Below are 21267 nucleotides of genomic sequence, written 5' to 3' on the forward strand. Positions count from 1 at the left end.
TGGGTAAGTGAGGATTTCTCGCCTTGTGTCTCTCAGACGGGCAGTTTTCACAGCTCACATTTTAGAAAAAAAGGCTAAGGCCGAAAAGTGCACCTCTATTAGGCACAATCGGCTACACAGTGTATATGGCTCATCTGGCCTTGCAGTGGTAACTTTTCTCTTGTATGCCCACCTGAACATACACATTTGATCACCCATTTAACTCATCTTTGGCAAGAAAATTAATTCAGTTTCATCATCCTTTGTGTCCTGAAAGGAAGGAGGACAACACACTATGTAATTAAATCACTTGGTTACAATCTCCAGTGAACAGGATGTCAGCTTATTACTGTACAGAAGACTTAATAAAAGTTATTCATCTGACAAATGGAAGAATTACAAGGCAGTGGATCTGGGTTACTCAAAACAAAATCAAAACGAACTACAACTGATGGACGAGGAGCTGCTCTCTAATAATGTATGAATACTGAATGTTGGCTTGGTTATTGGCTGTTTACTGTATGACTGTATTGGTTTAGTTTAATGGCAGACTGTAAGGAAACAATCAAGAAGGAAAGAATAGCTCAAGATAGGCCACACGCTCAAACACTTGAGGGTTGTTATAGGACAATGGTAGAGCCATAGGGGATAAGCCTAAAACACACAGTTTGTCATGTCAACATTACTCACTTGACATGTAGTCTGAACTCCCCTCTTGCTCCTGGGAGGCGGTCCCTTCCACTCATGCTAGACTGAAGCAACTGGGCAGGGCAGCATGGGGAAGCTTGCACGCTCTCTGTTCTGCTAACACACATTCTCTCCAGGGCTGCCAATCCAATACCTTCTATCAGTACATAAATCACTCTCTTTAAAAGATCAGAACATAGAAAGAATTGGAAAAAATCCAGGCACATGCTGTGCTGAGCAGCAGGCATTCACTTCACTACTGCCAACAGCTTGCGAGAAAACATTCAGGGAGAAATTCAGTGCAACTGCTCTTGGGACCAGCAAGGGGCTCAGAGTGCACAAAGGGCTCAACCACCCCCATCACTATTGATCATATCTTATAAAGCCCTTGGTTCTACGTGAGTTAACTTAGAAATCCTACTTCCATGTCCATTAAATGCAAGCTGTCTGTGCCTTAAAGAACTACTAGGTCACTTGTTTCAATATCACAGAACTCCAGCAACAATCAGAGCCTGGTATTGATGGCAGTTCTCTGCAGTCCTGAACCCTGCCTTCCAAACCGAAGGACCACCTTTGGTTTCTGCAGCCACACTCCACATAACTGTGACCACTGCTCCACACAGTTTCCTGGCCAAGGGCATTCAGCTGTGCCAGTGGTTAGAGTGAAAAGGAACAAGACAAGGGATATTTAAAAAGAGCAACTCAGGATACCTCTACACTACAGCTGGGAGCATGCTGCCCAGCTCAGATAGACAGAAAAATGCAACCTCTGCTCAAGCTACCATGCTACAAATAGTAGTGTGCTCAGGGGTAGCACTGGTGGTGGCTTGGGCTAGTTGTCCAAGTACGTACCCAGGGAGTCAGGGTGGGTTTGTACGAGGGTGGCTAGCCCCAGCTACACGACTATTTCTAGTGCACTAGCCCAAGCACAGCTATCTGTCTACTCGTGCGGGGATGCACGCTGACAGCTGCAATGAAGATGTATCCTTTGCGAGAATGCAGGGCTTTGTATTCTGTAAAGCCGCAGACTGCCATCTCGACACCTTCAGTCATCGCTACAACGAGGGGGACTTCTGAAGTCTCACACTCCACTTTCAGGAGCCGATTCCCAGGGTCATTGTCCAAGCCAATAAATGGGCTTTGAAAACGAAGTCTTTCCATTAGCAATAGCGTGTAATATCAGCATTGCTTCTGATGAGAGGAATCATCTGTGGAGATGAATGATGCGGCGTAACTAAACTTACCGTGGACTTGTCCTGCTGGCTTGCTGTTTTCTGGTTTGTCACCCCTTTCAAATCAAGCTGAGGGCCTGTAAAGTTCTAAAAATCTTAATAAGAAAAGGAGGACTTGTGGCACCTTAGAGACTAACCAATTTATTTGAGCATAAGCTTTCGTGAGCTACAGCTCACTTGCTTATGCTCATATAAATTGGTTAGTCTCTAAGGTGCCACAAGTCCTCCTTTTCTTTTTGCGAATACAGACTAACACGGCTGCTACTCTGAAAAAAATCTTAATGTACACAAAAGGCGCTAAAACCCAACATGACTCATCGGCCCAGAGTTTGCTTTGCTGGGCAGAACATAACCTCATAGGATGACACCACTGCATCTTTTGAAGATGTTCCAAAACGCTGCTGCTGCTTTTTTTTCTTTTACTTTTATTTTAGTATGGGAGAGTAGAAAGGAGATACAAGGATAGGAGGAGATATGCTTTTTATTATTATTATTAAAGAAAATACAACTGATCCCATTTTTATTCATTTGCCAAATACAAGAGACAAACTGAAATCTTCCAGGTGATTGCGCATTCCTGCATTCATTACGAGCACCCACTTTGGTTTCCTTAACATACTAACCTTTTATTGAATCACACAAGGAAGATTCCAAGACAAAAGAACAAACTCGCTCAGTAACCAGAAGTTATACAGCAGCTCTTTTCTAAGTGGGCAGACACACATGTGCAAGTTAGAAAATTCATTGCAACCAGTCATCATTTCTGTCTACTTCGAACATAGCAGGCACTTTGTATTCTAATTAATTTACATGCAGTGGACACCTAAATAATGCTCATTACTTTATTGGCATGTAATACTGTTCCAACAACAGGCCTACTAAAGGTTTTTGATGGCACTCTAGAAGTGTATAACCTTAAATGTTATATCCTTCCCAACATCTCTTGGTTGATTTAAAATTCTAAGACATCAAATCTTATACCAAGAATTATGGTAGGAATAGGGAACATGTTAGAATTAAGTAAGCCCAGGAAAAGAAAGCAAGAGGACGGTGGCTGAGAGTCATAAAAGTAGGCACATGTTCTTGTATTAGACAATCCTTATGAACAACAGGTAACTCAATTATTTAATTTCCCCTTGATCAAGAACACAAACCTAGAACTACATTTGTAATGAGAGTTGGCACCACGGTGTGACTATGCACTATGGGTCCAGATTCTTTTGCACATGCCTGAAAATTAAGCTATGCATCATCCAAATGCTGTGTAACGTCAATTCTGACTACCCCCAAACTTTAGGAAGTTCAGATCTAAACATCATGGATGATGCTAATTCCATAATGAGCAAAGCCAAAACCCAAGCAAACATTAAAAGTTATCACACCAGCTTTTATTAACAGCAATGTTTTGGATATTTGGATCCAGATCCAAATTTTACAGCTAGGGCTGACACATGGTTTTATAGACATGAGAAGTGTGCAAAAATGGCTTTGAATACCTAGCTCCTGGTGTCAGATATCAATTCTTCCTGGTGCCAGAGGGGCCGAAACAGGTAGGAAGGGCAATATTTTCAAGCTTATACAGCTAGAATAAAAGGGAAAGGGGGGAACTAGAAAGAACTGCCCTTACTTTATTCTGGGGCTACTCCTTTCTTACAATTTTCCCCACATTTAGTTTTGTAGTCTGTTATCATGGCTTGGGGATAACATCAGTTGTAATAACTGATACATCCTCTATATCCTCTGCTTTCAAGAGTAGGGACGCCATGTTCTAATAAGACTTCCACCTCGAGCTGACATGAACCTATAACACACTTTTCCTCCACCCAGTAATGCAGAAAATTCAATATGCGGATAGCCTGAAATGCCCCTCCAGTCAACCAGGAGGTGTCAGAGATCAGCAAGTTTGATACCACCTCCATGCACTCATCCTACCCTAGAGACAAAACCTCATCTCCCACCCCAATGCAGCCAAATTGTTTCTTTCATCTCTCAATGTAAATATTGGTGCTGTCTGTTAAAGAGCATACTAAAATTTTTCAGCAGGTTGATTTTTTATTTAAAGAAGTCTAATTCCTTTCATGCATCCCACCCAAGGGGTTACACTTCTTTTCTGATTAATATTTAATTTGCTAGCTGTAGTGAGTGAACAAAGGGAAAAAACTGAAGGTCTGATCAGGCAAATTTTGAAAAAAGCATCAGAGGTTAAAGACTGCAAATCAAGCTCTCTGCTCTGGTCTACACTACAGAATTACTTCAGTGTAACTACGTTGCTCAGGGTTGTGAATAATCCACACCTCTGAGTGACGTAGTTACACCGACCTAAGTGGCAGTGTAGACAGTGCTATGCCAGCAGGAGACCTGAGGTGGATTAACTAAGCCAATGGGAGAAGCTTTCTCGTGTCGGCTTAGAGCATCTTCATTAAAGCGCAGCAGCTGCGCCAATGCAGACCTACCTTCAGGCTCAAATGCCTCAGGAAAAGAATTTCACAGCTTTCAAGAATAACTACTCACAGGTTCTTTACACTCACTCAGTCATTGCCAATCTGAAAGAGCCGTGCCTCAACAAGCCATACAGTAGTCCTGCAGTTTCAGAGCAGTTAGTGGTGACCAGATGTCCCAATTTTATAGGGACAGTCCCGATATTTGGGGCTTTTTTAAATATGGGCTCCTATTACCCCCCACACCCTGTCCTGATTTTTCACACTTGCTGTCTGGTCACAAGCAAAATTCAGAGCATCTAGCCTTTTAGATGGCTGGGATCAGTAGCAGCATAGTTAAAATATCTCTCTGCAGCATGACAATAAAAAAAGCATGCATTGGAAAAATACTGGAGTGAAGTGCTGCCTTGTGCACCTCTGATTTCTACCATGAAGTCCTATTTTCATGAACTTGCGTACAGGCAGGTAAGATTTCAGGAAATCAGAGCTGGAATCAGTTTCATCAAGGAATTCTGCAAAAAAAGCTATTTGCCATCTCTCACTCAATATATTGAGTATCGAACTCTCACAGTGAGTTTTTTGATTTTTGTTTTTTTTAAAGAACAGCGAGTTTTAGTTCTGATTTGACAGTTATGGAATTATTCACAGAACAGACAATGCAGTGCAGGGAAAGCTTCATAATGCTGCCCCAAACATGCCTTACCCTCTATCAGAAGAGATAGATACTATAGGCTCAATGGCCCTTTAAGATCTTGGCCTCTCTGCCAAGACTGTTAGGAGCCTATTGTGGTGGTGATTCTGTGATGTGGGCACCTGTTAGTGGTAGCAACTTTCCATCACTGCTTACCCTAGGCTAGAGTCAGCCTGGATGTTGAAGGCGTCAGATTCCTTTACTGAATCTCACAGCCATTCAGTTCCAAACTCTTTTACTATCTTCCATTACCTTAAAAGATATAATTCTTGGCCAGAAAGGTAGTAACAGTCAAAACAAAATAAACCCTGGTCAATTCATAGTTATGGTGTATGGCTGCATGTGAATGTGATGTGTGACTTACGAAGGAATGTAGAACCTTTAGTATAGCATGAATATATGCAAATTCTCAAAAAAACAAAATAAAATATGAAAAAAATTGTCTAATACAAAGTGGCGAACCAATAAAAGTTTGCGTAATTAAATTGACCAGATGACAAAGTTCTGGCCTCTGGTTCTGGTGTACACCTGCCATTGAACTCTGTAAATACCACAGAGGCAGAATTTGGTCCCAAGTATCACGACTTGTCAACACTTGGAAGTTTTGGAATAGCTATTCCAAAATAATTATTTTGGTATAAGTCACTATGCGGACACTTTTATTCTGGAGGAAGAGTGTCTTTTTCCAGTTTAATTTAATCAAGTTACATGGGGCCAACTCCTATTTCCTTATTGAGGACTTCAGGATTTAGCCCCAGGGGTTTTTTTGTTTCTAGATGATTATTTCTATGAGAGCTTTACACTGTGTGTATTTTAAGTTCCAATGAGCTTTCTATTGTTACCAGATTGATCTGGGGTTTGCCCTTTCTGAAAATGAGGGTAAATTTAGGGCATAAGAGATTGATGTGTTTGTTGTCAGTTGTCCCTAGTGAAGACATGGCTGCAGAGTTATCAAATATATGAATGATTTTTCACTTGCCCTTGCAATTTAGCTTGTTCACCTGCAAGAGTTTGCGAGAGCCCTTTGGATTTATCCGCACAGCACGCTGTATAAGCAGAGGCTTTTTTGGTGTTTTTCCAGTTCCCCTTACTCCATCCCATAATGAGGCGCTACATTTTGGAAAGTCTAGGAAGACTGGCTGAACCAGTGCAGCAGCAAAGGGTGAAAGACATTGCTGACTCCACCAGTTCCGTCACGCTTGAACCAAAGCTGTCAATCCAGGCATTGCCAATAACTGGTACAAACACTGGGAAAATGCCATGAAAGGCTGCTGTATGTGGACACATGATCTCATGTTGCAAGCTCAAGCTGTTCCAGCACTTTCACTTGGAATCCATCAGTGACTATAAGACTTCATCTGCACCATTTCACTTTCCAGTCAGAATTTTAGTGGAAGAATGATGTCAATTGCTTCTAAAGCTGGGAAGAGTTGGTTAGTATTTCAGAATCCAGATCGTTTTGGACCCTGACATACTAGGTTACGGTTGAATGTCCTGCAGAAGTTGCTCCGAGTTAGTTATCCATTTTTCCCCCGTGATTGTTTAAAGTTGTAATTTATTAAACGTCCATAACAGAAAGTTCTGCCCCTCCTAGTTACACTTGTTCAATTCCACAGCCAGCCTTTGCCTTCCATTCTCATAAATAAGGACATGGGGATACAGAATCCCCAGCTATGTTTGTACTTGCCCTGATTTTCCAAGCTTTTAGACAGACAGCTCATAATCCTGCTGAGAATTTACAGTAACCGCATTCCCCATCTCAACTAGACATTCCACCTTAAATGGGTTTTGTTGTCTTCTTTGGGATAATATCCGTTTCTGTGACATCTCTATACTCCCGGCTTCTGGAGCTACTAAGCTCCTCAGAGCTCTCGTGCCGGTCTCACAGATGGGGGTGGAGGTTTGCCATATGCCATTTCAGTAGCAGGTTTTGACTCTCAGTCAAAAGCATCATAAAAATCAGTACACAGGTTTTTCCTTCCATATGGAAGGATTGTTATTTGGCCTTTTCCTCCAACTGTAGCTTCATCAGGCAAAAGGAAAGGAGGCAGTGGCTCCTTCACGCTTTGGGGAGCTCATCCTGGAGTTCATCTTCACTTGGAACGTAGCCTTTGTTCTCAGTACCTGGAAAACAGAGTCTGAGTCAAAAGAAGTGGGCTACTTAACAGAGTATTTGTGATAAGGGAACATTATACATCATTTTTCACTAGAATTCTTACACTTCTGAATCTAGATCCTTGTATGGAATGAGAGAGAACTTATAGGAATTGTTGCATAAGACCAGAAATGGTCCTTCTGATCTGGCATTTTGCCTGAGAAAGACTGATATCATGATCTGGAGAAAGACCTAAAACTCCCACAGTGTGTTGAATTCTGCAATACTTACAATAATGCTATCTTATTACGTCGTCTTATTGTAGTATTGCCAAGTTACTTGAGGAATTGCCAGGAATGGCAATTTGCTGATTTTCAGGGCACATTGCAAAGTCTATTGTCCCAGGGCATGAGGAATTTGTTTAGTCTGCTACTGTGGTTGATTGGTTTTGCTGCAGGTTTGAGCTGAACAGACTGTCCTTTGTTATGTCACATACTTAGAGTGTATTTTAGTTTGGGGTACAAACAGCTACAGCAGTTGGATAGGCTGATAGAGGAAATTACAACTGGACATAGAAACCTCTGCAAAGCTGCTGGGCTTCCTCACGATCTTTCTCAACATGAAGGGCTGTCAGGAGGAAAAAGCCTCCCCCAAGGACACCAATGAAGGCACTCAGGATGAAGCTGTACTGCAGGCTCCGGAAGGCCCCCAGGTGTGAGTCATTCTGCCTGGTCTGGAGAGCATCAGAGATCTAGGGGGGGAACACAGTGTCATTTACTTTGGACTCAATGGCTTATTTTCTCCCTGTTTTAAACATGTTGCTCGCAATGCCATCTCTGACAAGAACAAGACTGAGAGGACAGGAAAAGAAAACTCACTGCCTGCATGCGCTAGATCTGGTAACACACATAAACTGGCCTTCACTGCATCTCAGTATTCACTCGGCTTAGAAGTCTCATGCAATCAGGTTGTTGCATATGTCCAGAGCTTCCAGTTTCACATGAGCTGGAAATAGTTGCAACCATGGCAGGGCGGAGTGCTCGTGCAGTAGCCATTAACTCATTTTACTGGGTTTCCCACTTTGTCTCCATAAAACAAGCTTGAGCCACATTTCAAGGTTGTACAAAGGTTTGAGTCATTTCTTGCATTATCAGAACGTCTTCACCCATCCCTCATCAAGGCTTTTACTTTTGACAGATGGGTGGGTGTCAAAGCTGGCACTGTTGGCAGAAGTAGGCGGAAGCAACAGTAAGAGACAAGAAGAGAAGGGAAGAGCTATGAAGCGGCTTCAGGGTGAGGAAAGGGAGTCTGATTCTGAGCAAGGAAGCGTTCAAGATGAGGTGGGGTGACAGGGTAAGGAAAGGAAAGGAAAAGGCGCACACACCTGATTGGAATCGACGTGAACAAGCATTCGAAGAACTCAAGGCTCGTACCCAGGTGCTTCTCAGAGAATGTGCCGCTGCTGTCCTGGCACTCATGTGCAATGCAGCTTTCCCGAGCTATCCAATAAGAGCTTACTGCTACTGTGTAAAGGTTACTGCACATCAGAGTGATTTTCAAAGCAGAGCCACACAATCAAAACCAGCATTCATCAGACCACTCACATATACTTTTCTTCAGTGAGCATATTTCTCCCAAATTTCAATTGGCTATCCCATTTTGGCACTGGAGCCACTGAACCTTTCAGTTATTTTTGGAAGTGACAAAGTTCATTCCCACTCGTTGAACTCTCTTCTTTTCCTCAGTCTTTCCACCTCTTGTCTTTCTGTGTGAATATTTTGAAAGTTTGAGTCCAGAAAGGTAAAGTTTTGGAAAGTTAGGAGCATTTGAGACCAGGGGCTTGGAACGCCAATCATTGGAATGCCAATGCAATCTCAACTACAGCAATCCCCCTGCTATTACAAGAGTTGCATATTTTGAGTTTTCCAGAGGGTATTTTGCAGAATGAGATCTTGCCTGCAGATTTTATTTAATTGTATTTTTCATTTTGAAGTGCAAAATGGTATTTTATTAGTTCCCATGAACTTGTCCATTAACCTGGCAGAAAAGTTCTGCACTTGGATTTAAACACTCTGAACAAGTGCCATTGCCATAATCAGACTGCTACCAAATCCTTATGAATTAGTATAGTTGATATCAAAGTGAAGTCCTAAGCCTGCAGACACTTTTGTACTCAGTGGGACTAATGGTACTTATAGAGTTAAGCTTGTACTTAAGGGTTTGCAGGGCCAGGAGGACAATAGTGATATAAAAGTGCTTAGTACAGAAGTGCTGGTTTAAGTTGCATCTGGATTCCAATTCCACACTGCAAGAAAGAGTATTCAAAGCATTTCCAATCTGGGAGCAGGAATCAGAGTCTATTCTTCAGAAATTTCCAAATGTTTTATATTTAAAAAGGTTTGGATAAGGTTCAGAGAAGTAGCCATAAAATCCCATTACTTACAATTCCAGTGAGGTATGGGCTGCCTGCATCTCCCAGCAAATGGCTCATGACAATCTGCAAGGCAACAGCTGTTGACTGGCACTTTGGCACCACCACATACTGAAACAAAACAAGAGGATCATCAATATTTGAAGAATCAATAATTCCACGAATGACCTGCACAGATCTAGGCTACAGGTAATACTGCAAGCTGCAGACTATTTTCTGTGATTGGTTTTGAGAAACTATTAAGTGAAAAAAATTCAGAAGAAAGAATGAAGGTGAAATGGGGAGAATGTGACACTCCATTAATAGCCTTCCCCCTCCCTTCCTCCTTCTTCCCCCCATAACTGGAGAGCAGTTAGCTGGCCACTTCACCTTGAATGGTCCATTGTCTAGCATAAGGAGTTAACACATGTTTCAATATGTTTCACAGACTGTCTCTCTCTCCAAGAGACGTTGGTCCAATAAAAGACCTCACCCACACTGACTCTTAATGCAGTATGTACCGATCCATTCTGCCACGTGATTTTCGCTTTTATAGATGATGCTGAATGACAGCCGTTGTGGCTTTATTGACGTACCCATAAGCAGATACTTGCTCTTCAGTTTTCCATGTAGTTTCATCCATTCTACACGGTCAGTTTGCCTGGAGTAGAAGGACTGCCTCTTGGATTGAGGGTACTTGTGATTGCAGACTCAGTCTGGAATCTCTGCCAAGACTAACAAGGATGCCAGCCAAGATGAAACATTATGCATTCCAAGTCACTAGGGATGGAGCTGAAACTTTTCATACAGGGCATCAAAAAGGTGTCAGATGCTGGCAATTCTACCTCTGATGACAGACTAAATTAGTTTCCTTTTATTAATCCCTAGAGCCATCCATTCTACCTTGCCCGACAGGTGGGGCAGGAAGACTCTGCATGCCAGCCGGACTGCCCTTACGTTTATGTGCAACTTCACCTCCTCCGGGGACCACATCCCCTGTGTCTGGAGGTCGCTGAGATGCGCTCCCGAGCCGAGGTCCGAGGCATCCGACACCAACTTGATGGAGTGAGGGTGGGTTGTTGAATGGAATCCCCTCCAAGACTGTCCTGCTGTCGGTCCACAATCGCAGCGAGGTAAGTATCACCTGGGGAATGGCAACAATCTTTTCCAGGGCGGTCTCTGGACTCGGAATAGACAGTCCCTAGCCATTGTTGTAGGGGCCACATTCGGAGCCTGGCATGGCAGACCACGTAAGTGCATGCTGCCATGTGACCCAGGAGGCGCAGACAGACCCTGGCTGTAGTCAGAGGGTATGCAGAGACTTCTGCAATGAGGTTTGTCAACATGTGGGACCTTTCAAGAAGCAGGAACACCCTGGCGCAGGTCGAGTCGAGGACGGCTCCAATGATGTCTGTCCTCTGCACCGGCACTAACGTTGACTTTTTGTCGTTTACCAGTAGGCCCAGAGAGCAGCACGTGGCCTGAAGTACCGCAACATCCCTTTGGACTTGAGCCCTGGAGCTGCCCTTGACGAGCCAGTTGTTGAGGTACGGGTAGATCTGAATACCCCGGCGCCTGAGGTAAGCTGCTACCACTTACATGCACTTGGTAAACACTCTCAGTGCTGTTGCCAAGCCAAACAGGAGGATCGCAAACTGGTAGTGGTGGGGCCCCACCATAAACTGGAGGAAGCATCTGTGCCCTTGAAAGATCACTATGTGGAAGTATGCGTCCTTCAAGTTGAGGCGGCATACCAGACTCCCGGATCCAGGGAGGGGATAATAGAAGCCAGGGAAACCATGCAGAACTTTAACTTCTTTAGGTATTTGTTGAGGTCTCACAGATCCAGGAGGGCCTGTAGACCACCCTTGGCATTTGGGATTAAAAAGTACCGGGAATAGAACCCCTTGTTTCTGTACTTGAGAGGAACTTCTTCCACTGCACCCAGCTGTAGTAACCCCTTTACCTCCTGCACGAGGAAGCTCTCATGAGATGGATCCCTGAAGAGGGATGGGGAAGGCGGGTGGGAAGGGGGATTAGAATGGAATTGAAGGGTATAACCCTGTTTCACAGTGCTGAGGACTCATTGGTCTGAGGTTATAGCTGTCCAGGCAGGGAGAAAGAGGGAAAGGCGGTTGGAGAACACACGGAGGGATGGATCCAAGGAATAGTCTGGTAGGTCGCTCTCGGGTGCACCCTCAAAATGACCGTTTGGGTCCCTGCTTATTATGGGTCAAGACTGATTGGGCAGAGGGTGGAGGCGGGTGGCTCGGGCCGCACTTGTAGCCCTTGGCTCGTTTATGGGGCTGGTCCTGCTGAGGCTGGCTCCCCTGACCCTGCAGCTGCTGTGGTTTGAACTGCTTACGCACCAGGACTGCGACGTAGAGACCCAAGATTTTCAAGGTGGTGCAGGAGTCTTTGAGGCCATGCAATTTGCTGTCTGTTTGCTCTGCAAATAGGGCCCGGATGTCAAAGGACAGGTCCTGCATTGACTGATGAGCCTTGGTGGACAACCCAGAGAGGAGCAGCCAAGAGGGTCGCCTCATGGAGATAGCAGAAGCCATGGTGCGGGAAGCAGCATCAGCAGCATCTGACGCCACTTGGAGGGCCACCCTGGCCGCGGTTGTGTCCTCATCGAGGATCGCTCAGAACTCCTTCTTGGAAGCTTCGGGGAGCGACCCTTCGAATTTGGCCATGGCTTGCCACATATTAAAGTCATATTGGCCAAGGAGGGCTTGGTGGTTGGCCCTCTCAGCTGAAGTCTGGGAGATAAGTAAACCTTACGTCTGAAAAGATCCAGCCTCCTCGAGTCTTTATTTTTGGGGGTGGCTCAGGGCATTAGTGATTTTGGAAATCCCTTCATGAAGGGGTAGAGCCACCTGGCAGGAGGCGAGGAGCAGAGGACGTCAAACGGAGTCCGAGGGCTCTTCCAATTCCTCTGCCTGAAGCCCCACGTTAGAAGCGACCCTCTTCAAAAGTTCCTGGTACGCCTTGGTGTCATTCTGAGGAACTGGGTGAGGGGGCCCTGTGATAGCCTTGTGTGGCGACAATGAGGAGTTTGCTAGTGCCGCAGGAACCTCCACATCCATTGGTGGTCCAACAGCTTGCTCCCCTGGGTCCCCCTGGACCTGCAGGGTCTTACCCCCCGAAGTCTCCAGCACCGGAGGGGGACGGGATAACGAGGCCACTGGCCTCTCCGAGGCTCCCGACACTGATCGGGCAGCCTAGGAAGGCTGCGTGAACCCCCAAAGGTTCCACGGGTGCCATGGCGCTGGCCATTGCACTTGCAGCCATGGGACAGGTTTCAGTACTGATAATGTAGTTAGCACCGTCAGAACCAGGACTTGTCCTGAGCCAGAGCTACCAGCGGAGCGGTTGGTCCCGGGCGACCACGATCAGGCTGAACGGTGGCTCTTGTCTGACTAGGGCCGTTTGCTGCATCCCAAAGCTGACCTGTCCGAGCAAGACTGTCTTGGTCGGCTCTCGGGGACCAACAGTGTTCGGTGGATCTGCATCGGATACCTGGCGATCCATGCCTCACGTACCGGGACGCTGAACAGGACTGGGAGCTGCTATGAGCCGGTTGCTGGGAGGATCGTCCTGAGTAGGGCGACCTTCCTTTTGGAGATGGGCGATGACGGCCCAGCGATTGGCAGTCTCTGGTGCCCGATTGGTCCCGGCATCAGTCCCGGGCCCTTAAAGATGGTTGGGGCCAGTCCCAGAGTTCTTGCTGGGTAGCACGTGCCTCAGAGGGTCTGCGCCAATCTACCGGCAAGGTATGCCTCGAGTGCCTCGATCGGTGCCCCTGGTGCGGGGACCAAAAAGGGGTCCAGTGAGCCTGCCTCTCCCATCCTGAGGTGTGACAGCTGCGGGCGGGCAAATGCTGGTGTGATGTCCCTCCTGATGGGGAACAGTACTGCTGAGGCATGGACACATGCATAGGTCCCAACGTGGGTTTTCCGCGAGATCAGGGTATAACAGGAGCTGGTGAGGGCAGCACTGGGAGCGTCAGGATCTCCTGAGCTGCTTAAAGGGCTTTGGGTATCAATGGCACCTGAAGCTGGCTGGGGCCTGCACCACTATCTGGAGTTGCAGGCAAGGCATGGGATGGGCTGCACCACTCGACTTGAGCTGGGGCCCGACTTCCCGAGCGGGATGTTGAGTTGCCCAACACAGGTCTTGGTTCACCCCCAGCCCTCTCCTTTCCCTTGCGGGAGCTAGGAGATCTTCCCCTCACTGTCTTTTTCAGCTTCTTGACTGGAGCTGTGGAGGGAGACCGGTGCCGGCTCGTGGACACCATGGTGCTGGGTGCAGAGTTGGACTGCTGCTCCGGTGCTGGAGTGAGTGCTGACTCCATCAGGAGCACTCTTAGATGGATATCACGCTTCTTCTTTGTCCTAGGTTTGAAGGACTTGCAGATACAGCACTTGTCACTTATGTGCCCTTCGCCTAAGCACCTTAGGCAGCTGGTATGTGGATCGCCGATGGGCATAGGCTGTTTGCAGTGATCACAGGGCTCAAAGCATGGGGATCGGGGCATGCCTCCTGGCTGGGTCCCATTCAGGACTAATGGAGAGTTTGAGAACTACTACTAAGGGTAACTAAGAAAACTACTAACTATGTATAACTATTTTACAGGATCTCAAAGTTTTCAAGAACAGAGAAGGAATCAATGCTAGCCGAAGCACCATCACTGGCAGCAAGAAGGAACTGAGGGTGGGGGGAGCCGGTGGCGCCCCTTACACTGCGCCATGCGGGCGCCACAGACAGTCCCCTATGGATACTGCTGAGGAAAAAACTTCCGGCACCAGTGGATGTGGCAAGCACACACACCTAATATGGAATGGACATGAGCAAGCACTCAGAGAAGAACATATGTACCTGTGTGTCCAAGACAGTGAAAAGCACTGAGATAATTACAGTGATTTTTAAAAATGGAATATGGTCATTTTTGATAATGGAGGAGATAAATTATGCATAAAAAGTACAATGGGATCCTACATAGTTTGTTCCTCTTTTCTGTTCTGACAATATGTTTACACTATTACAGATAGCCAGGCAATGTATTTATACAGTCCTGAAACACCAAAAATTTTAAAGCTTTAGGACATTCTGTTTTTAAGTATCTGCCATTTGCTCACTTTTAAGACAAAAGCATATAGTGTTCTTCCCCCCCCACTCCCACCCTTTATAGTCCAGTCTTTTTATCTGTATTATCTTTGAAGAGAAAGACCCATTCATACATATAGCCCAGAGATAGCACACACAGCCTCAGATCAACTGCAATCAAGCCCATGCCAACCTGGGGCCCACAGATAAATACACAGTGATATTATGGTAAATCCACGAGGTTCCAACTGAGATTAGGGTTCCATAGTAGTAGTTCTGGGCAGCCAGTATAAGCCTACACCGGGAGAATGGAATGTGTGTTAACATGTCTTCAACCTGTTCGACGATATTTTACCCTTATTGCGGACAAGGATAAGTTGTATTTTAGAAACGTGTCAACTGTTCATGGTTAACCCCAAGGGTAAAATTGTATTTCACAATGTGTTGAAGATCCGTTAACACACTATGTATTCTCCTGATGTAGAAATACCCTGAGTATGACAATCCCTGCCACAAAGAGATTACAATTTAAGTAGGCAATTTAAGTACGCAAAACAAGGAGTAGGTGAGAGTATTATCCCCTTTTACATGTGTTCCTAACCAGGGAGGACAAGGCATTAGTGTCTGGCCCACTGGAAGTATTATTGCTGCATGAAACTCTGATCCCAGCAAGTTTGAAAGAAGATCCCTGAGGAGGAAGAGGAGAAGCACCAAACCCTACCTTCACCTAAAGCTCTAATCCCAGGTGATACCCTAGCATCAGCCATATCAATGCCAAACTTTCACAATAAACCCCAGGCCTACAGACTCTTGTTTGGTCTCAGGTTTAATCTCAAACCCAGAAGGTGCCGAGGGACACTAACATGGCGTTCTGTGGGGTTTTAGGCTGCCTGCTCGACTCTGAGATTAATTCCCTGCTGGAGGGGGAAAGTGGTTAGAAGTTGTGCCTCCTCCACAAGTCTGTGGAGTTGACTCCTGTGAACCCCAGACTTGGGCAAGTGCCCCATGATGGGACTATAACACACTGGCTAATTGTGATGATATTTCTCTCTCTAGTGACTAGTCTGGCTACTGCTACCAGCTCAGTTACTCATTTAAAAAAAGAAGGAAAAAAATAGTTGAGTCCGGCCAAGTTTTGCTCTGAGTTCAATGAAGCCCAGAAACAGGCTGCAGCCACAGGAGCCTGAACTGAACCCACTAAAAAGGTGGGCACAGAGGCCCTGAACAACTGAAACCTAATTTGAGCAATGCTAACATCAGCCCCAAATGTAGGAATTCTGACACTAGAGCATCAGCAGGGCTTTTCACTGAAGAATAAAGACCTTCAGGAAAGGTCTTCAAAGCTGTTTGAACGAGGATAGACAATGTAACTGCATTACAAGTCAATCCTAGAGCTCCAAGGTTCAGATAGACAGCTCTGGCGTTGCGGCCCTCTCCTTGAAATTTGAGGTTAGCCCAGGGGTTCTCAAACTGGGGGGGTGGGACACATCAGGGGGTCGTGAGGTTATTGGGGTCGCGAGCTGTCAGCCTCCACCCCAAACCCTGCTTCGCCTCCAGCATTTATAATGGTGTTAAATATATAAACAAGTGTTTTTTTATTTATAAAGGGGGTCACACTCAGAGGCTTGCTATGTGAAAGCGGTCACCAGTAGAAAAGTTTGAGAACCACTGGGTTAGCCCATTGCTAGAAGAATCTGAAGACTCAAAATTGAATGAGCTGCTTATCCTGTTCCCAACTCACTATATTCACTTAGTTTCAGACATGTGAAATTCATTGTTAGTTTCTATTGGCTGCCTAACTCTCTAAATGCTGCTTAATTGGCACCCTCTTCTCTCCCAAAGCAGAGCTACTGGGATGCAGCACTCTTATGCAGAGAGGCAGGCAAAATTCTGTTCCGGGACAGCATTCGGAACCTTTGCATCATTACCCTCTAATAGATGTTTAAGGGACTCAGATGTTTATCCCTTTCCTCTTACATGAGGTTACTGAAAATCCACCCCTGGATTAAGGCAACCCTTGGATTTTACAGCCAGATGAGGCAACACCAAAGCTCCAGATCCAAACATACATGAAGTTTGGGAATTGCTCTGGACTTCACAGTTGAGGCTCCTCTCCATCCGGTAAGTGAATGGAGAGAAGCTATGTAACATTATATTCCTTTCTCTATGCTCAGTGGAAGAACAGTTTCTTCTGTTAAAGGTTCATATGCTTAAAATCTTAGATGAGACAGAACCAGACAAGGACACAGTGCTGCATTGTTAATTATTAACATTCTTCTCATAAATATAGAAACTGTCCCTCACCTTAGGGCATCTCATCAAGTATTTAATATGATGGCTGGTGTTTTTCTTTCTAAACCTAAGATGCCTACATTAGCTACTATGAGAAAGGAAGTATTTGTTTCTTGTCTGTGTAAAAGGGAGCTAACAAGCAAGGTAAAGAAATCTTAGAAAAAGATCCGCTTTCATGTTTAACGTGCACGTGAAGTTCATGAACATGCTTTGTGTCTGTCTATATGTCACCTTCCATGTAAAGAGATCCCAGAGCCCTTGACAGAGGGATCACTCCACCCATCACTGAAATGCAGCTACACTGCACCAACAACACTCCACCATCACATATAACTGCTTCAGCTGAAACTGAAGGTGGAAATTAGGAAGGCTAATTTAAGTAAGTAATTACTCAAGCTAGTTTTGGCCAGGACCCCAGGGTTAACACCCATACTCTTTCAAAAAAGGACCATACACTCTTTAATTACCAGAAGAGGTTAGGTTCTATGCATAGATGTTTTATGCAGTTATACCAGTATAGCTTATTCCTGTATTGGAAAGATAAATTAGCTTAACGGGTATAATTGCGTCCACACTGCAGTTTGTATCAGTGTAACTATTTTGGTTCAAAATAAAATTCACCTCCCTAACTGACACAGCCATGCCAGTACAAAAAAATGGGTGAATAGAGCAGGCCTCAATTTTACATCTTTAAGAAATCATTTGCAATAGCCCCAAAGCCTCCCTCCACACCCTGTTGAGGCACTGGGTTCAGCACGAACAGACCACTGCCTCGTTAGCAAATACCAATCCTTGTTGTACCTGGCTTTTCCATAAAGGTCCCCATTTGGGGTCTAACCAGGCAGGTAACATTAACTGCTATTGGCATCACTTTAAAATTCAATTCTAGTGTTCTCCAGTGACTTCACATGAAAAGCCCCTTCCCTCATCTGTTATTCAGACACTAGTTTGTATATGCTGCTTTAAGTTGGCATCTTATTTCAAACGTTATGCCTACACAAACTGGAACCAAAATAACTAAGGCCATGTCTTGACAGCCGAAAAAGGTGTGCCTGTTTACAGTGAGACAACTAGTACATGTTAGTTATATTGCCATAAAGTCCCAGTGGAGATAAAACACAGGTAGTTTTTACCGTGAGGTTGGTAGGCATAGTCAGCCACAGTGAGTGAGTGAGTGTATGTCTGTCTGTCTAAAATACATATATGCTCTAGTTCAAAGTTCTATGAGCTGTGTCATACAGGAGGTCAGACTAGATGATCACAATGGTCCCTTCTGACCTTGGAATCTATGAATGTTAACCACTGTGTAGCTAGGTGAGGTTAAACCTGCCCGCATTTTGTCACCATTAGAATTTTATAGGAGTTAACTAATACATTACCTCTCTTGCTATGAACACATCTCTTTGCTGGCAGTGAAGACTTTTTTTTAAATTCACGCCACTAGTTTGGTGTGAGTCTGTGTGTGGATGCTTTTTTGAAAATAAAAATGTCCTATTTAGATATAACTGGGCACTTAACCTAAGTGCGTATCCACACACAGAGAGTTGCCCTGAAGTAAATAACTAGTGGCATGAATTATAGCCAGTTGAGTTATTTCAGTTCCAGCTTGTGTGTAGATAAGCCCTTACTACATCTAAAGAACAGCTTTATGTTGAGTAATGTTATTAGTGTAACCACTGACCTTTATTTAAAATAACTGCAAGAGAAAATTAAGCACAGATCGCTGCCCAAAACAAAGGGATAAGTGAGTCAGCTCAGGAATTTACAAATCTGGATAGATGAACTTCACTTGGTATTGTTTTGGCTAAATGTGTGATGTGCATGGCAGGAGAGAGACAGATACATTGTGTGGCCCTGTGAGAAGCTAAGAGAGAGGTTTTGGGTCGGGTACTGGCTGAAAGAAGTTTGGACCTGTGAGGCAGAAGACAGTCTCTTATTGTTGTTTGATTGTTCCTATATTTGGGGAAACAGGATTTGTACATTTTTGAAAATCAACCAGATTGCCTCAAACAAAACCTGGCTTCATCATCAATTTCTCCTCCTAGTGCAAACAACCGGCAAGGCCCCACATTTGACTAGCCACTTTGGTCAAAACTGTAAGATGTCTTTTACTCTTTGGGTCCTAGAAACATGGCCATGGCTACAGTAACTAACATGTTCAACACCCCTTGTGTCTGGCAATTTGGGAAGCTGGACTCCTGCCAGAAGTATTGTGTGTCTTTATGTACCTGGCTATCTGCTATAGAAGAATATATATTATTAAGGATACTGGGCTAGATGGATCCTTGGTCTGACCCAGTATGGCTCTTTAGGGTGAGAAAGTTCATTCTCGATGGCCCAAGAGGTCTTTGGCCTATCTGGAAAGACTATCAAGGTGGCAGTTGGTGCTTAGTGGCTTTTGGGGAAGGATCCTTTTCTCCAGGGACAGAGACCAAAAAGATTGCCAGCACACAACTATAAATCAGTGGATAACATGGTGCCATGCTATAGTGAGTAAGGCACTGGAGTGGAGTCAAGAGACTTGGGTTGTATTGCTGACTCCGTTTCCCATCTCTACAAGCGACTAATGATGCCAACTATACACTGAATGATATAGAGATGAAAAGTATTAAGAATTATTGAACAAGCATCCCAGAAATTGAAAACTTTGTAGCCCAATTCAATACCTTGCACCCATTCAGTTCCACTGATGCTGCAGTCACTCAGCTGAAGAGATTTCCAATACCCAGAATTACAAGGAGTGAATGGAGTGGGTCTGCTAGGAGAAGTAGTCAACAAGAATGAAGAGGTGAGATAAGGTTGATCTTATGGTTTCACTCATATATAACATTAAGTGTTGTACAATTGTGCAGTTCATTCTGTCAGAGTCTGACTGGACATGATGCTTGCTAATGAAATGAGAACTGATTGGAGCACTCTTCCTCTTACTAGCATATAATGCAATATGGCATTTGTCAGGAACAGAACAAACCAAGCACCCCCACACAACGGCTTCTGAATCATGTGCCATAATATCCTGCTTATCAAAGGACATGTCCTAGACACCCACTCATTCTCACAGATTCCAGTGGCAGCCTGCAAGTCATCTGCTGGGAGATCCAGTCAGGATTCCTTGTCAGATAGGCAAGGTGCCCCAAACAAATGTCTTAATTTACAGGGCCTGTCCTGCTCGCCCTGATGATTTTACAGAGACAGCCTCTTGCTAATTGGCTACATGGAGGAGTGGCCAACTAGCCCAGCAGATGAAACGGACAGACTGGCCATGCACATACATTGCAACCAGAGAATGGCAACCAGGCAGATGTACTTGTGCTGGATGTACTCCAGCTAGTTCACTAACAATACAAGTGTGGACGCTGCAGTATGTGCTTCAGTGCTGGCTGCACAAGACTGAGTACGTTCCCAGGGGAGCTGCCATTCACGCTCCCAGCTGTGACACACACAGATGTACCCATATACCTCATGAGCCACTTCCAAACCAGACAAGCTGACCCAGTCCCAACCCAAAGCCTCCAGCCAAGGCATCTTCCTCACCCTGAGCTGCCGAAGACCTCCTGTGCACACACTGACACCTCACAAGTAAATGTGCTCTTCCCTGGGCTGCCTTCTTCCCTCATCACTGTTGTCTTGGTTGTTCACTTTGGTAACCAGACTGATACACATGGAGACTCCATCTACAACCTCTCTCGAAGAGAGCCACAAAGGAGCTTGGCATCTCTCCATTCACACACGTTATTTTGGGTATGGTTGTACATTAGTTCTCTTCGTGTTTAGTGCTGGGGGGAAGGGGCACAGAGGGGCTACATTCAATACAACTTAATTCAATAGCCACAAAAGAGCTTTATCATTCAGCCAGCATCTTCCTTTGTCTGCAACTCCACAGGTTGCAGGATAAATAAAGCCTGGAGATATTTTCTGGATAGCAACACCACTTGGGGAGAAAAAAAGCCACTTTCATGGCAAAATAAGAACAGCCATTCCCAAGTCCAGCTGTATTATTAGCAACTGTCTGAACAATACAAATGACAATACATATATATATAAAAAAAAAGATTAAATGTTTACTGTGTTGCTCTGCAGCTAAGATGATAGCATCAGTACACTGAACCCACATGGCTTTTCAATGCAATGGATACAATTCCAAAGTTATAGAGTCCTTGAGTGAGCAAAGACACAACAAGTGATCTAAGTGAAGATTGGTGTAACCAGGAAAATGAGAATTACTGAAGTTTACAATTTAGGATTACATCACAAAGCATTCTCAGAAAATAGCTTACCACACTTTGCCCCGATGGGCATTTAGTCACTCTGCACTGGCAAGTGAGAAAATTAAA

General features: G+C 44.8%; 1 protein-coding gene across 1 annotated transcript in view; it reads right to left on the reverse strand.

Moving 5' to 3' along the window:
* Window positions 1-2361: 2361 nt before the first annotated feature.
* SPNS3 (sphingolipid transporter 3 (putative)) overlaps window positions 2362-21267 on the reverse strand; it is a 49192-nt gene continuing 30286 nt past the window's right edge. Inside the window, exons 10-12 of the mRNA XM_007054154.4 lie at window positions 9566-9664; window positions 7702-7873; window positions 2362-7151 (exon numbers count right to left, since the gene is read on the reverse strand). Coding sequence (XP_007054216.2) covers window positions 7087-7151; window positions 7702-7873; window positions 9566-9664 — 336 coding nt within the window. The 3' untranslated portion in view covers window positions 2362-7086. The remainder of the gene's footprint in view (window positions 7152-7701; window positions 7874-9565; window positions 9665-21267) is intronic.

This window comes from Chelonia mydas, chromosome 17 (genome assembly GCF_015237465.2).
Source record: "Chelonia mydas isolate rCheMyd1 chromosome 17, rCheMyd1.pri.v2, whole genome shotgun sequence".
Classification (NCBI taxonomy): domain Eukaryota; kingdom Metazoa; phylum Chordata; order Testudines; family Cheloniidae; genus Chelonia; species Chelonia mydas.